General features: G+C 38.3%; 1 protein-coding gene across 1 annotated transcript; it reads right to left on the bottom strand.

Moving 5' to 3' along the window:
• Positions 1-9,015: 9,015 nt before the first annotated feature.
• On the bottom strand, positions 9,016-11,761 carry FOXE1 (forkhead box E1). Its single transcript, XM_073635098.1, has 2 exons — positions 11,696-11,761; positions 9,016-10,971 (listed from the first exon to the last, which is right to left on the bottom strand). Exon 2 carries the CDS (start codon positions 10,672-10,674, stop codon positions 9,532-9,534), a length of 1,143 nt encoding a protein of 380 aa, XP_073491199.1. The 5' UTR covers positions 10,675-10,971; positions 11,696-11,761; the 3' UTR covers positions 9,016-9,531.
• Between the last annotated feature and the right edge of the window lie 4,830 nt (positions 11,762-16,591).

The raw sequence follows: 16,591 nt of genomic DNA, 5'->3' as shown, positions 1-16,591 counted from the left end.
AATGATTGAATCCTGCATTAGGCTTCATTCTCATGAGGCGGATCTCTCCGTTGATCTCCGCTGAGCCGGCGGATGACAGGTCCCTCTCTGCTCACTGAGCGAGGAGGGGCTTTTCGAGCGCCGCTGGTTACTATGGAGAGATCGGACGAAAACGGACAGCATGTGCGTTTTCATCAGATCTCACCTGATCCGATCCGCCAGTGACGGATCTGAACGTAGGGACATCCGTCTGATTTTAGCGGATCGGACCGGGTCGGATGTCAGTGGACATGTCACCGCTGACATCCGTCGCTGCATAGACTAGCATGGAGCGTCCATTCAGGTCCGCCGACAAAACTGACAGGCGGACCTGAACGGTCCGACAGTGTGAAAGGGGCCCTAAAGTTGTGTAAAACTTGGGCAAAAACATTGATACATAGTCCTCATTCGATTAATGCACCCAGAGTTCTTATTATTTCCCAAAGGAAATAGCCATACGTGGAATGAAGTAGTACTTGCTGAAATAACATGGAAAGTGCTAACGATCCAAAACCACTAAGAAATAGACAGGAAGTAGGGAGATTTTTCTTGATTTCCTGTTTTGCATGACTCCCAATAGACAGAAACCAAGGCAAAATCTCTCAAAGTGGTAAACAGTTGACAGAGGTTTTTACCCTTCCCCATTATATTGAAAACAAAACTAAAATCTGTGCTAGAATTCGACTTTAATTTTAGCATTTCATCTTAAAACACACCTTCCATGGTATGTACAGTCTGTTGAGAACGTTGAAGATTAATGCAAATCATAAAATTTGTATCATATCACTGAAGGCTTAACTACTGCAGGTGCAGGTTGTTCCTGTAAGGTCCCAGACTGCCACCCCCACACCACCTGCTGAAAGAATGTGGGGCTTCTCTGTAGGCTGACAGTACGTTCTGCATTCATCATTTTGATCTGCTTAGCCAGTGAACAAGCATGCATGAGGACAATAGTGAGGGCTGAGGATGTTGTGTATTTTAGTTGTTTAGCAATCAATCAGCAGTCTAATAGGTTTCACTAGCCATTAACAAGTTAACTACATGTCTAATCTGAGCAACCAAAAATGATCAGGTTTCATGGGGGAATCCAAAGTCTGCCAGCTATTATCTGGCCAAACTAGTCACTATTTGTCTAGGTAGATCACTTTTCATCTGGATAAGACACTAGAAGAAAGTCAGTCTGTGGTGTCTGGATGGAGAGACTTCAACAGCTTGTTCCTGTTTTTTTTTTTTTTTCCTTTAAAAGATATTTGATAACATATGCACCATGTTATTAGTATTAGGCCTCTTGCACACGATACTGGTGTATGAGCATCAGACATTTCTGGAAGAAAAAAAAACATGAGTTTGCACACATTTGTGTATTTGCGCATATTTGCGAGTATGCATGTACTTGCTCAAACATGCGCAAAATCCCGACCAGGAATGCAGATTTTTCTATTTTTGTTTTACTGAAGAATACGTAGCACTTGTTTATGCGCTTGTATGTACAGGCATTGTAAACAATGGGCTGCATTTTAGCTCAGTAAACGATGCGGTACTGAGCATTTTTAAGCTGCAGCATGCAAGAGGTCTTATCTGTTTTTTGCATGTTAGCATATTCTGTTAAAACTATGATTACTATTCTTGGAATGATTGATAGTGAAAGCAGCAGTAAACCCAAAATGCAAAAATGTAATATATTGCAAACCAATCCTTAAATGTTTTGGTCACATCAGATTTCTTTTCTTTTTTCTTTTCCTTCTGATCTGGCCAGTAACATACTCCCTGTCAGGAGCGACCAGTCTATAAGGGGCACTGTCCCCCTAATTTGCATGTGGGGCACCGGACACAGCTTTCTATGAGGCTTTTTTTTTTTTTTTTTTTTTTTTAAGCACATGATCAGAGCCTGAGGCTCTAATTGGCTTGAAAAAGGTTGGGCTTGGAGCACTGCACCCCGAACCCACCCACTTGAAATACTAACAAATCAATATCTACTATTGGTCTCCGGCTTCTCCTCCCAGCCAATCAGGACAGGAGGCAGATCTAAAGTAGACCAGGCTAGCACGGACCTGGGGGGGGGTTGTTCGCCCCCCCCCCCCAAAAAAAAAAGTTTAGCGCCAGCTGCCACTGCTTCCTGTCCTAGGAGGAGCAATGGAGCAATGGAGACATCCTTGTACTGCAGTATTAACAATCTGGGTAGAGGGTTAGATGATTTGAAGATTAGATTTATATAGACTTGACTAACAAATTAAGGCTTACACTTTTTAACTACTTCTGGACCACCCACAGTACATATACAGTGGGTGGGTGGCACAGGCAGGCTGGATGACGTACATGTACATGATTCAGCCTGTTCTGGGTCAGGGGTGCACAGCGCTCTGCTCCTGTGACCACTGTGTCCACCAGACAATTATTATAATTTCCTACAATTACACCAGACAAACATTACAATTACCAGTAACTGGGTACATGATAACAATGTAAACATACTGTCATGAATGGATTTCTATTCATGAACAGCTTGCTACAGTTGTGATCTGTGATTGGCCCACAGTGCATGATACCTGGTTACCTGTACCATGTGATTAGCTGTAGCCAATCACATATCATAACCGTAAGCGAGCTGTACATGAATGTTAGGCCATTAATACAATGATCATTCCTGTATAAGCAATAACAGTGTAAAAAAGCCGTGATCATATATTTATTTTTTTACATAATGTCACCACTCAGTGTGCCTGATCACCGCCACACCAGTCATATGATGACGCTGTACTGCACTGGTGACAGTATGTAAAAGAAAAAAAAAAAGAATTTTATTTCATTTCCTCATTTTCCACAAAAAATTGTGACAAAAAATTGCAACTTCAAAAAACTCGCCTTGCCTAAATACCTGTCTACTTTCCAAAAAGGGATTGTTTGAGGGGTATTTGTACTGTTCTGGCATTTTAAAGGCCCGTACACACAATCAGAAAATCATAAAAAATTACCGCTTTCCTATGATAATCTAATTGTTAGTACACAGCTTTCATCCAAAATTTTCTGAAGAGACAAACACAAACATTTTTCTCGTACGATACCAGATCGTTTGATTTTCGCTTAATCTGTACAGTTTTCGTCCAAAAATACAATTCTACATTTTTATTTTTTCATACGAAAATTTTCCTACTTTAGTAACATTTTTTTATTTTCGCTATGGAGACTAGCATGCAAAAACAAAAAAAAAACAGATGTTCATTCGTCCGATAATCTCACTGTGTGTATTAGACTTAAAGGTCTCAAGAAATAAGGCCGTTAGTACATCATGATTGATCAATTTTCATATACATATACCCATAGGTGTGCGCAGCCTAATGCATTAGGGTGTGCACCCTTAAGCTCAAACACACATGCATGTGTATGTATCTACATCTATATGACTCCAGCACATTGATCTCCCTGCTGGCACAGTGAAAGAGAAAAGGATAAACACTTCTCTTTTGGCAGAGCCGGTAAGAGGGAGATCTTTCCCATGTTCCTGTTGCTACACAGAACGATAACACTAAAGCGCATGGGGGGATTAGAGTGTGCCTGGGCACACCCGGCACACCCTGTGCGCATACCTATGCATATACCATAGCTTGTAGATGCTATAACTTTCACACAAACCAATTTTTTTTTTTTTTTACCAAAGACATGCAGCAGAATACAGTGGGGTTTTTTGGCCTACATTTAGAAAGAAATTAGATTTTATTGGATATGTTTTATAACAGAATGTAGAAAAAAAAAAAATATATATATATATATTTTGTCTCTTCATTTATATAGCAAAAAATTAAAAAATCCCAGTGATGATCAAATACAACCAAAAGAAAGCTCTATTTGTGTGAAAAAAAATATAAATTTCATTTGATTACAGTGTTGCATGACCGTGCAATTGCCAGTTAAAGGAGTTGTAAACCCTTGTGGTTTTTCACCTTAATGCATTCAATGCATTAAGGTGAAAAACCTTCTGTAGTGCGGCAGCCCCCCAAAGCCCCCCTTTTACTTACCTGAACCCGATCGATCCATGGATGGTGACGAGCACAGCAGCTCCAGCCGCTGTCTCGAGTCCTCATTGGATAGATTGATAGCAGCGCAGCCACTGGCTCCCACAGCTGTCAATCAAATCCAGTGACACGGGAGCCAGGGGGACGGGGCCGAGTCCTGCTGTCTGTGTCAATGGATGCAGCAGTAGGACTCGGGAGCATGCCTGCATGGGTGTCCCCTTGGAATGCGGGTCTCCGAGGGGGCATTCGATGCAGGGAAGAGCCAGGAGTGCTGCTGGAGATCACAGAAGAGGAGGATCAGGGCCACTCTGTGCAAAACCCTTGCACAGAGGAGGTAAGTATAACATGTTTGTTATCTTTTTTAAAAAAGAACCTTTACAACCCCTTTAAAGTGGCAAAGTGTTGAAAGCAAAAATGCCCTGGTCATGAAGGGAGTAAAACCTTCCAGAGGTCAAGTAGTTTAAGTGGTAAAAAAAATCCAAATGTAACATATTGCAGTTTACCAATCATTAGATGTGGTGGCTTCTTTCTTTAGGCTTTTTTCATTCTGTTTTCACCTGGTAATCTGGCCAGTAACACACCTCCTGTTTAACACCACTCTGGATGAAGGAACATAGAAACACCCTTGGACAGCAGCACTGATAATCTGAGGGGAGGGTAGTGTTAGATGCAATAGAAGATTTAGATAAACTAACAAATTGAAGCCAAACTCCAGCTAATGCCGTGTACACACAACCGGACTAGTCCGACAGAACTAATCCATGGGACAATCTGACCGTGTGTGGGCTTCATCGGACCTTCAGCTGACTTTTTCTGTTGAAAATCGGACTGACTTTAGATTTGGAACATGTTTCTAATCTTTCCGACGGACTTGAGTCCGGTTAAAAAATCAGTTCGTCTGTATGCTAGTCCGACGGACAATAAAGGACTCAAGGGCAGCTCATGGCTATGAACTTCCTTATTCTAGTCCCTTCGTACATCATCACGTTCAAACCAACGGACTTTTGAACGGACTTTAGTCCATTCGTGTGTGGGCAAGTCCAGTCGTTCGAAAGTCCGTCGTAACTCCTTCAAAAGTCTGTCGGAAAGACCGTTGGACCTTTGATGCTGAAAAGTCTGCTCATGTGTACGCGGCATAACACTTTTTAAACAGTTGCAGAAACAGTTTTTTTTTCCTTTTGGTATAAAGGTTTTACATGAAAAAATATAAGCTGACTATTGTAAGCATCCTTAGCAGTGGTAAATGGTTTGTCTTAACGCTCTAACTGCTACATCTGCGGGTCAGCTTGTTCTGTTGAAAAACAACAGACTAATGCCCCTTACACACGGTCGGAATTTCCGACTGAAAAAGTCCGATGTTCTATATTTTTCCAATGGAACAAATTCCTATTGGGAAAACCGCTCATCTGTATGCTGTTCCGACTTACCAAAAATGATGCATGGTCTGAAGCAAGTACGAGACGTACGTGTTGTCCCGTCGTATGTGTTGTACGTCACCGTGTTCTTGACAGCCGGAATTTGGTGTGACCGTGTGTATGCGAGACAGCTTGAGCGGAATTCCGTCGGAAAAACCTTCAGGGTTTATTCCGACGGCAAAACTGGTCGTTTGTACAGGGCATTACTTCCAGGATCACCAGTTTAAAATAAAGGAAAGAATAAAGAATACAGCCATTATATCTAAGAATTGGTAAGCTGCATAATAACTGTTTGCTTTTGGGTTTCATACCACTTTAAGCAGTTACAGCAAAAAAGGATAAAGGTTTTACATAAATGAATAAAATCTGACCCTTGTAAGCACCCCTGTCAATGGTAAATGGTTTATCTGATTCCTCTAACTGACACTTTCGCTGCATTTATACATGGATCGAAAATAGGCCGGTTCAACAAGTATCAGCTTAATTTCAATCCATCTATGGGCAGGGAGGTTGTACAGAAATCAATCTACTGATTGACTTCTGTACAACTGCCCTGTTGGGTATTTCCCGATCGATTAGTTTGGAGCTGGCAGCACTGATCAGTGTATTCTGAGGGCTGGGAAGTCTCCCTGCTGTCAGAATACAAATCTTGAATGCGTGGATGGGGAATCTAGTCCATTTTTTCCCTTGAACCTGCTGCTTGAACAAAACAAAAAAAAAAAAAAAGACTAATGTATGGGCTGCCTAAACCTGGCCATACATGGATCAAAATTTGGCTGGTTCAGCAGGGCTTGGCCAAAAATTTGATCCATGTATGGGCAGACTAACTGTACCCAATTCAATCCATTGATCGGCTAGTGTACAACCAACCTATTGGATTTTTCTACATGTGATTACTTCCAGTGGTTATAGCCCCTAGCAGTAATCATTGAATTCTGCTGGCCCGGGAAGGCTCCTTGTCCCTCACTTCCCTCCTTACTGGCAGAACACAATAGCGCTGTGGGAGGCATTGATTTTCCTCAACATGTACTGTGTTGAAGAGGGAATTATGCGATTTTCTTTTCCTCCCACCCATAGTGGAAGGAAAAAAATGGAGTAATCTATGGGTTGCTTTACTGACCAGATCCTAGAGTTGCCACCTCATCCCTTTAAACATGAACACATATGAATTACACAGGTTCTGAGACAAATTTAGTGCAGATAAGGCACCAAGTGAGTTTAATTACCACCTTAAGCCACAGAACCTGTGTAATTATTATATGTTTGGGTTTAAAGTGGTGAGGTGGCAACTCTACCAGATCCCCAGGTAAAAAGAAAGAGAAAAAAGGCTTAAAAGGCCATCACATTTGAGGATTGCTAAACTGCAATAGATTACTTGTCTGTTTTTGGATTGCTTTAATTTACCCCCCTCTTTTATGTTTTATGTGATATGTCCAGAGGCTGATAATTTAAACACTGCAGTGAGCTTGTATCTATTTTGTTTATCTGTCCCCTAGCTTTATGTAAATGTCCTGTGGTTTTCCCCTGCCAGCTACTGTCAGCTCACACAGCCATGGCATTCATGCACAGAGATCTATGGTTGAAAAAAAAATAAAAAATACAAGTCCCACTTGCCAGTTCGGTATGGTATTCAATTAGTGCCCTGATGTCCCTGCACTTGTAGTCCCATTATATTTCCTGCAGTCCTATGACTGAAGGTCTGTACCTTGGTACTGATTTGAACTAGAGGAATAGTTTGCAGGAGCCAGAGCATTGCACCCATAATTCACTGATCATGGTTCCAATGCTAAAAAATAAATTCAAATTTTTGCTTTTTTAGTATGGTTTTTTTTTTTTTTGCTAAAGGTGAAATTCCCCTTTAAGAACTGAAGAAGTGACTTGGACAAGCATCTTTAACATTACAGAACAAGTCCAGTTGAAGGTGATTAAATAATACTAGCTCATGCTATGACCTGGATTAATTCAAACCTTCACAGCCATATTTGTCATTGTTGTGTTATAGAGTATCCAGCAGAATATTTTAGACATTCATTTCCTGCTAGAAGTCAAAACTTCATGGGACAAATGACATAGGTTGTATAAAAATAAGAAAAAGCACATGTGTAAAAAGCGATTTAATGAATGTGAACAAATACTGTGTACATGCATTGTTTTCCATAATTCACTGGGGCACAGAGATGAGTCTGATAGGTTTGTATGACAAATCCCTGATGTATAATTGCAGCCTCTAATTCACTTATAAATTGACGTGACTGCAACAGAAAGTAAAAAAAAAAATAATTGGTCGATGTGGGTTATTGCACTTTAATTTTAGCATTGTTTTTTTTTTTTTTTTTTTTGTATTATCTTATGGAAGCCTGGTTCCTATTCTTTACTGGAACATCGGGTATAAAAAGTTTTAGTTCAATTTTACTGGACATGCTGGTTGGTAATTTAATGTTAGAATGCAGTAATCCAAGGTAACCAGACATTATGGGGTTATTTACTAAAACTACAGAGTGCAAAATCTGGCGCAGCTCTGCATAGAAACCAATCAGCTTCCAGATTTTACTGTCAAAGCTTAATTTAAAAAGTTGATTGGCTATCATGCACAGCTGCAAGAGATTTTGCAGGGGTTGATTTACTAATAAGCTGGAGTGTGCAAAACCTGGTGCAGCTTGTATGGTAGCCAATCAGCTTCTAACTTCAGCTTGTTCAATTAAGCTTTGACAAAAAAAAAAATCTGGAAGCTCATTGGTTTCTTTACAGAGCTGTGCCAGGTTTTGCATTTTCCAGTTTTAGTAAATCAACCCCTATCATTCATAAAAGCTAATTAATGCTGAATGGCTACCAAGAATAATCTTTTTTCGCATCATGTTACTAAATAAACCCATTTTACATATCTGTAATAAGTACCATAACTAAACAGTTTTTCCTCTTTTTTTTTTCAATCTGTAATGTAAAATGTTCTTTTAGATTCAGTACTGCGGATAAAAATAAAGTAGATGATGTTTGTGTCTTTGATGTGGAAGAGCCCTCCTGTCCCTTCTGTATTGAACTGTACTGTAATTGTACTGTGCCCCTCTACATTGTAAAGCGCTGCGTATATCGTGTATAATAATAATAATAATATGTATTGAATATTAGGGATCTATGAGCTATTTACACAGATGCATATTTCATTTCAAACAGAGCGCTACAGCAAACCCTATTTTCTTTACAAATGTGGAAAAAGAGTAATAGATATATTATTTTCTATACCAAGAATGCATATACATTTGCAATCTTTTCTTATACGTCCTAATGGATTTATTAGAATAGTTCACCGCATCTATGCTATATTGAACAACCTGTGTTATCTGTTTCACAATGAGTGCGAAGCTCTCATTTTGTTTGGTTGTTGTCCTTGATGATTCAATAAAAATCTTTATAAAGTTAAAAAAAGAATAGTTCCCCACATTATGATTTATATATTATATTGTACATGTCTGCAATGATATATATATATATATATATATATATATATATATATATATATACACACTTCTTACAGACCACAAAATTTCACCGATCAAGAATGAAATAAACCTGGGTGAGCTTTCATCCATCAAAATTTATTTTATTGTAATTTTTATGAAGATTATAAAAAAGCATTCAGAAAGCATATTCCCACATCCCGAAAAATAAGTGCAGTCTTGGGGACTTTACCAGCGACCAGTTAATTATCCAATTAACTAATGGTATGATAAAATGCAGTGTCTATTGTATATGTTCAATGTGTAGCAAATCCTCCTAGAGCAAGTATCAGTAAATCACACAAAGTACATGTAATACTCTACATAGGTAGAATTATATCATATTAATTCATAGTCGTTACAAAATATAAGTTTCCTTTTTCATCCCATAGGGAAAATTAAAAAGGAGGAGAAATACATCGCTTGTCAAATATTGCAGCTTTTAGTCCATCTTGCAGTTATAAGAGCTTCAGGGCAGACGTCTGAATGAATGTCCTTATTAATTAGTGTCCCTATGAGTTCATTACACAGTAAAGAAGCCTGTTACTATCAGCACAATATGATGGGACATGTGCTAATAAGGTCCATACAGCATCACACTGCAGGGACAAACCGGTCCATGTTCCCTGAGTAGGTGGCATGCCTCAGGTAGGCATTTGTACCTGCCAGCTGCCCGTTACTATTATAGGCAGTCAATGAGGTGTACTGTGCAGGAGACATCCTGCCATAGAAGTCCATACTATCAGTATTCATTACTGGCGAGGTGGTCATAGGTATTCTGCTAGACGTGCCAAACAGTTGTGTGTTGCCATGTGTGTATGAACTCTGGTTCATTGGCAGATGGCTATTGGGCACTGGGTAGGAGTATGGCATTGAGTTGGTAGACCTCTGAAGCATAGGACTCCCACCTGTCTGACTGTTGTAGCCTGGGCTAGCGTAGTTGCAGGAGCTGGACGTGGTGGAGTTGGCTTCCGGGCTCATTGACCTGCTGGTCTGCTGGGTATGTTCTGAGGCACTGGAGTGGCCTATAATTGTGTTGATGCTAAACATTCTTGACTGGCCAGAGCTGAAGGCAGGAGATGAAGAGGGATAATAGACAGAAGAATGGGGGGCGATCTGCTGGGTATAGGTGGGGCTCATGGTCATGTTGGAATACACAGAGTTGGGATAAGATGGTCTGGAGACTTGTAGTGCTGGGTACATACTGGTGTCATGTATGTAAGCTGGGTAAGTGGTGAGGTCCATTCTTTTGAACCTCTTCCTTCTTCTTAGGAAGCTTCCACTGTCAAACATGTCTTCAGCATTGGGGTCCAGAGCCCAGTAGTTGCCTTTTCCAGGTCTCCCTGGCTCTCTAGGGATTTTGATGAAGCAGTCATTCAGAGTAAGGTTGTGTCTGATGGAGTTCTGCCACTTCTTGGAGTTATCTCGGTAAAAAGGGAACCTCTCGGTGATAAATTTGTATATACCTCCAAGGGTCAGCTTTCTTTCAGAAGAATGGGCAATAGCCATGGCTATAAGGGCGATATAGCTATAGGGTGGTTTGCCCCTCTGGAGAGGTCTTTTCCTTCTCCTTCCCTTCGGAGTGTCATCTGCTTCTGTTTGTTCAGTAGTTACGCTTGCCTCAGGAGCTGGTTCTTTCTCCACCTTTACCACTGGTATTGTGAAATTGCTGGCCTGATGGAGGTTGGTACCAGCCCCAGTGGCTCGGGTAGGAGACTGGTGGCTCTCTGCTGTCATCCTAATACAGGATTGTCCTCTTCAAATACACCTTTCCTCCCCAAACAAACTAGCAGCAGTTGGGATCCTCTCAAATTTCTGTAGATGTATTGTTGAATAATCCCAAGAATCCAGCGAGTGAAAGACCACCAACCAAGGCACTGTTATATGACCAAACCTTAGACCTCACCTACAGGTCTACAATACACTTGTATGGTGCAACCAGGAGGGTACAGGGGTAAACCTTCTTCGGTGCTTGTCGTCTGTCTGTCAAATACACCCCGGAATATTAAGAAGAATCCTCACACAGCCAGAAACCTGCAAAATTAACACCGATACCAGAAAATTAGTCCAGCTTTGACAATTCTTAATAAAATAAAATAAAAATAAAATAAAAATTATATATATATATATATATATATATATATATATATATATATATATATATATATATATATATATATATATTACATTCAGTGAGGGAAAACAAGGATTCACAATGGGAGGATATTAGAAAATTAATATACCTTTCTCAAGTAGAACTTTAGCTTAGGTGACCCACCCCAGAGGGTGAGTAGACAATTCCTTTTACATAGGGCACAAAGCTTTAATAAATAGGAGCATACTTTAAGGGGGTACACTGGAATAAGGAACACAATAAAATGTATTTTTCCTGCTGTCCTTTCACCTACATAATTGAGATTAAAAATAAGTGCAACCACACAAATGTATACCAATAATTCAACGCATAATAGTAACCTCCTATTTTCTTAATAAAAAGAAGACAGCATTTAATAATTGTTGATCGGTGATTATGAACATAGTATAATTGAACTTGTGATATTCATAGTACAATGAGTAACCCTAAGCAAAATACGTTTCATTTCAAATGCAAGAAAAAAAGATACCCAGCTCACATCCCTGAAATGCTGTTACCAATTATTTATTGCCCAATAAAGCAAAGAAAGTGCAACTTCTATTTCAGCATAAAGAAATACTATGAAGGTAAAAGACCACTTGTAAACTGTATAGTGTTCCTTACCTTGCAGACAGGTGAGAGGTACAGTGTGTGCACACAGAAGACTAGGTTGGATCTGCTCTCCTCCCCAGGTACAAAGGGTTATATAGTAGAGCAGCTCTTACCTGCACACCTTGCTGTCACAATAAGAGTCCCATACAAACCCACACACACGGGAATTCCCAGCCCTCCTGAGCTCACAAAATAAAAGCTCACAGTCTCCACAGAGTGCCACCCACCTCGTTTTGTGTCACATTGGTAAGAAGACCTACTAACTTGTATTATTTAATTAATTATGTTTATTTATTTATTTATTTTTAATAAACAGTGATTTATTAGCAATAAAATTAATAATGTCATGTCTTTTCAAGAATCCATCTCCACGAATTAACGTGTTTTGTACGTTATTTATCCATTTCATGCTAATAATGAAACATGCACACGTTATTCCTTCTCATAGGATTGTGATACTTATATCTGAGTTATTGCCATACACTACACATAATTGTACAATCTCCTTTAGATTAAAGCAAAATATGTACTATGAGGACAAATCTAAACGCCCCATTTAGATTGTATCTAACCAGGCAGACTATTGCACCACACAGATGATTGTACAATCAGATTGTGAAGAGTATGGTCACATATGGAGTTAACTCATGTGTTAGTGCTCCAATAGAGGTAAAAAAATCTTCTTGTCACCAAACTGGGGTAAATCCTTGGATTAATATACCATTACATTTTTTATTATTAATATTTTTATTGTCCATTATTCTGTGGATTTTTATCATCTTCAGTAGCCTACTATTTAATTAAACAAATAATTCATATGTATTCATTCTAATACAGGACTGTCCTGTATTTTTTTTTGGATAAAAAAAAAAGATTTACATGCAGGTAAACATGACAAAATGTTTTTCACACGATTAAACAACACAGATTTGTATCTTGCTGCTTTCAGGTGGTAATGTGGTCTATCGTGATATATGTTATTATTGTGATTATTTTGACTGGCTATAGATTTATGTTTGTCTATCTGATATATACTGTATATATATATATATATATATATATATATATATATATATATATATATATATATATGTACCTTTTTTAAGAATGTTTAGAAGTTTCATTCTGAATATAATCATAATTGCCTTAAACCTTTTTGTGTTTAGAAGTTTTTATTATCATATATAACGTGTGTAGAAGTTTCAATCTGGTGTTTTTATATCTATATCTATATAGATATATAGATATCAGAATGAAACTTCTAAACATTCTAGACAAAAAAAAAACAAAAAACACACATACACATATATATATATATATATATACACACACACATGTATGTGTGTGTGTGTGCGTGTGTATATGTATATATATATATATATATATATATATATATATATATATATATATATATATATATATATATATATATATATATATACATACATGTGTGTGTGTATATGTGTATGTGTTTTGTTTTTTTGTTTTTGTTTAGAGAATGTTTAGAAGTTTCATTCTGATATCTATATAGATATAGATATAAAAGCACCAGATTGAAACTTCTACACACGTTATATATGATAATAAAAACTTCTAAACACAAAAAGGGTTGAGGCAAATTATGATTTTAAATAGGACAATTTACATAGTGTAATTTGGCTCCGCTAAGAAAACAGTAACATAATAGGGCCCAATAATTGCTGGTACATAGTGTGCATTGGGTCTCCAAGATGAAGGCATTTCTTATGTCAATATTTGACTAAATAAAACAGACCAGATCAAATAGATGGGACGATCCCACTAATACAAGGCTTTCTGGCAAAGAGGATAATGTAGAAATAAATGCAACTTTTAGCTCCAATCACTACGCTATAACGACGAACATTGCCTTAAAATATAGTAAACATGACAGATCTGAGGTTATAAAGTAATATTTGTTGTTACTTTTATACCAGGTATTATAGTCCAGCTGGTTTGATCTTTTCGACAATGTCTTATACAGTATATAGTAACGAATTTACGTCAGCTAAATTATAACACTTGCGTTAAAATCTTTTTAAATCATGCTAAAGAAATAAACAATAAATACATTTAATTATGCTAAATCTTAAATATTATGACTTTGTAGCTGTTTTTGGACTTTACATCAAACTGTTTTGTAAAATAATTGTAGTAACAAAATTGCTACCAATCTTATTAGAATCGATGTAGTAGTTGTCACCTACCTTGTATACACAAAGGAAGCTCAGAAATATTTTATTTATAAGAAATCTGAAATAATAACCAGTAAATCTGAATAAAAAGTGTTCCAATGTGAAGATGCCCGGTCCTTAAAGGGGATTTATTAGTATTACAAAGATGTTTCAATTAAACGGAACTTTTTTGTATATCACTGTTAATATTTCAGGTACCAGAGGTTAAAATATATTGAATGTAATAAGCACTCAGTGTAAGTTTTTATTTCAGTTAGTGGTGACTGATCTGTGGTCTTTGTAGTGACAGTGACAAGCTTTGCTTGACTTCTGCCACATACTGCTATCATCACTTCTGTTTGTATACAGCACATTTGGAAATTCTTAGCTCCCTGTATGTGATTCATGCTCAAACTCTTTCACGTATCAAATAAAAAAATTTAAAAAGTTATTTAGCTCCTAAAGCAACTGATTAGAACATAAATACTTGGAATATAGTATACAGCCCAGGGAGAGGTAATGCAATAGGACTGAAAAAAGACAGGCTTATCAAAAACAGGCTCTTAGCAAAGTGACTATTAGTAAATAAGGTGAACATGGATCACTTTAAAAAAGGAGCGAGAGAGAAACATAAATTTTGCTAGAATATGATTTATTGATGGATGTGAACATGCCACTTTTATTTTATTTTTTGTTTTACTATATTTACTCTGCAAGGCGAGCATTCTTTTCTGTTATATAGAAAAAGTCTGCACATCACTATAATCATTTTCACCATACAGTAGAAGAATTCGGTTTCCAAACAAAGGAGAAATATATATGAATATTATTATTTTATTTTTATTATTTTTTATTTCGTTACTTCAGGATTTAAAAAAAACAAACAAAATTGTAACAACTGAAAAACGGAATCTGCAGACATGCAGTCCTTGCCTGATGTGGCCAAAATGCACCACTGATGCCATTGACCCCACAAGATGAAGTTGTGTATAAAGTGAATTATAGGTGTGAGAGGTTGGGGGGGGGGGCAAAAGCTGTTGATGTACCTTTTGTCATGTTTACCTGTCTATTCTCAGCTGTTGTGTTGGAAAAAAGCCTGTTTGTTTTAGAACTCAATAGTACTTGTTTAAATTTGCACAAGTCAAGGAAGTGATACACACCTCTCTATCTTCCATGTCTGTCCTGATCAGTTGAGGCTGTATGGAGTTTCAGAATTCCTTGGAAAACCCATAATATTTTATGATATGAGTGTTCAGGGTGCTCTTTGTATTACATGCTTATTTGTACAATAAAGAGGTTGCTTTACTGAAGGCAACTATACTGTGCACTTTACAAATGCAGTTGCACTTATTTGCCCCAAAGCACCACTAAGTTCTGGGGAAAATGACTGCAACTGCACTTGCAAAGTGCATAGTCTGCTTGCTTTTAGTAAATCAACCCCAAAGACTTTTTACACATATAAAATTCAAATGTATGGATATTAGTTTAAAACCTTATCCACATAAAAAAAAAAATTGTATCTCAAGCTGTTACAGTTTTGCAGCTAACTTCTGTTTTAGAAACATTCTTTTTGTAACTGCTGCAGAAGATAAACTGACCACCATCTGATTGTGTTCAGTGATTGTACATATACATACATGCTAATGCCAGCTTAGCCTACATCGTAATACACTGTGGGGTTGATTTACTAAACCTGGAGAGTGCAAAATCTGGTGCAGCTGTGCAGAGAAACCAATCAGCTTCCATTTTTTTTTGTCAAAGCTTAATTGAACAAGCTGAAGTTAGAAGCTGATTGGTTACCATGCACAGCTGCACCAGATTTTGCACTCTGCAGGTTTAGTAAATCAACCCCAGTGCAGCCATGATTCTAAACTCATTTTAATAAATCAACCTCTTAGGCAAGTTAGGCATCATTCCCACGAGGCGGATGTGCTGCCTTGGAGTCCGCCAGAGTCTGCAAGCTCAGCGGGAGATCTCTCCATTGATCTCCGCTGAGCCGGTGGATGACAGGTCCCTCTCTGCTCACCGAGCGGGGAGGGGTTTGACCAGCGCCGCTGCTGCCTATTGAGAGATCGGATGAAAACGGACAGCATGTCCGTTTTCATCAGATCTCAGCCGATCTGATCCGCCAGCAATGGATGCAAACATAAGGGCATCCATCTGTTTTTAGCGGATCGGACCGGGTCGGATGTCAGCGGACATGTCCCCGCTGACATCCGTCGCTCCACAGACTAGCATTGAGCGCCCGTTCAGGTCCGCCAACAAAACTGACAGGCGGACCTGAACGGTCCGACCGTGTGAAAGGGGCCTTAGGTGAATGACTCCAAACCAGTTGGCTGACTTTTCCACAGAGATTGTTCAGCCAAGAGTGTCCGGAATCCACAGACATTCTGTCCTTGCCTGATCTGGCCAAAATCAGCAGGATTAGGCAAACATCATCTAGGCATATGGGTAAAAGGTACACAATCACTAGAAAAAGTACCACAGTACCGCAGTGGTTGGTATTCTATTAACTTGGATGCTTTTGGCCAGTCTCTTGCCTTATTGTCTGGGGAAGAAAATAAATTACAAATGGTAAATTAAATGTTAATTGCAATTAATCTGGCATGTATATGATGAATGGTAGGGTGAATTCTCCTTATGCTTTAATGCTTCACATGGGTATTTGTTAATTCTTATGTCCTGTAATGCGGTATAATTATACTGAGGGGGTTAT

Source organism: Aquarana catesbeiana, linkage group LG01 (genome assembly GCF_042186555.1).
Source record: "Aquarana catesbeiana isolate 2022-GZ linkage group LG01, ASM4218655v1, whole genome shotgun sequence".
In the NCBI taxonomy this organism is placed as follows: domain Eukaryota; kingdom Metazoa; phylum Chordata; class Amphibia; order Anura; family Ranidae; genus Aquarana; species Aquarana catesbeiana.
Note: the sequence above shows the minus strand (reverse complement) of the source record. Positions and strands in the feature narration are given on the sequence as shown.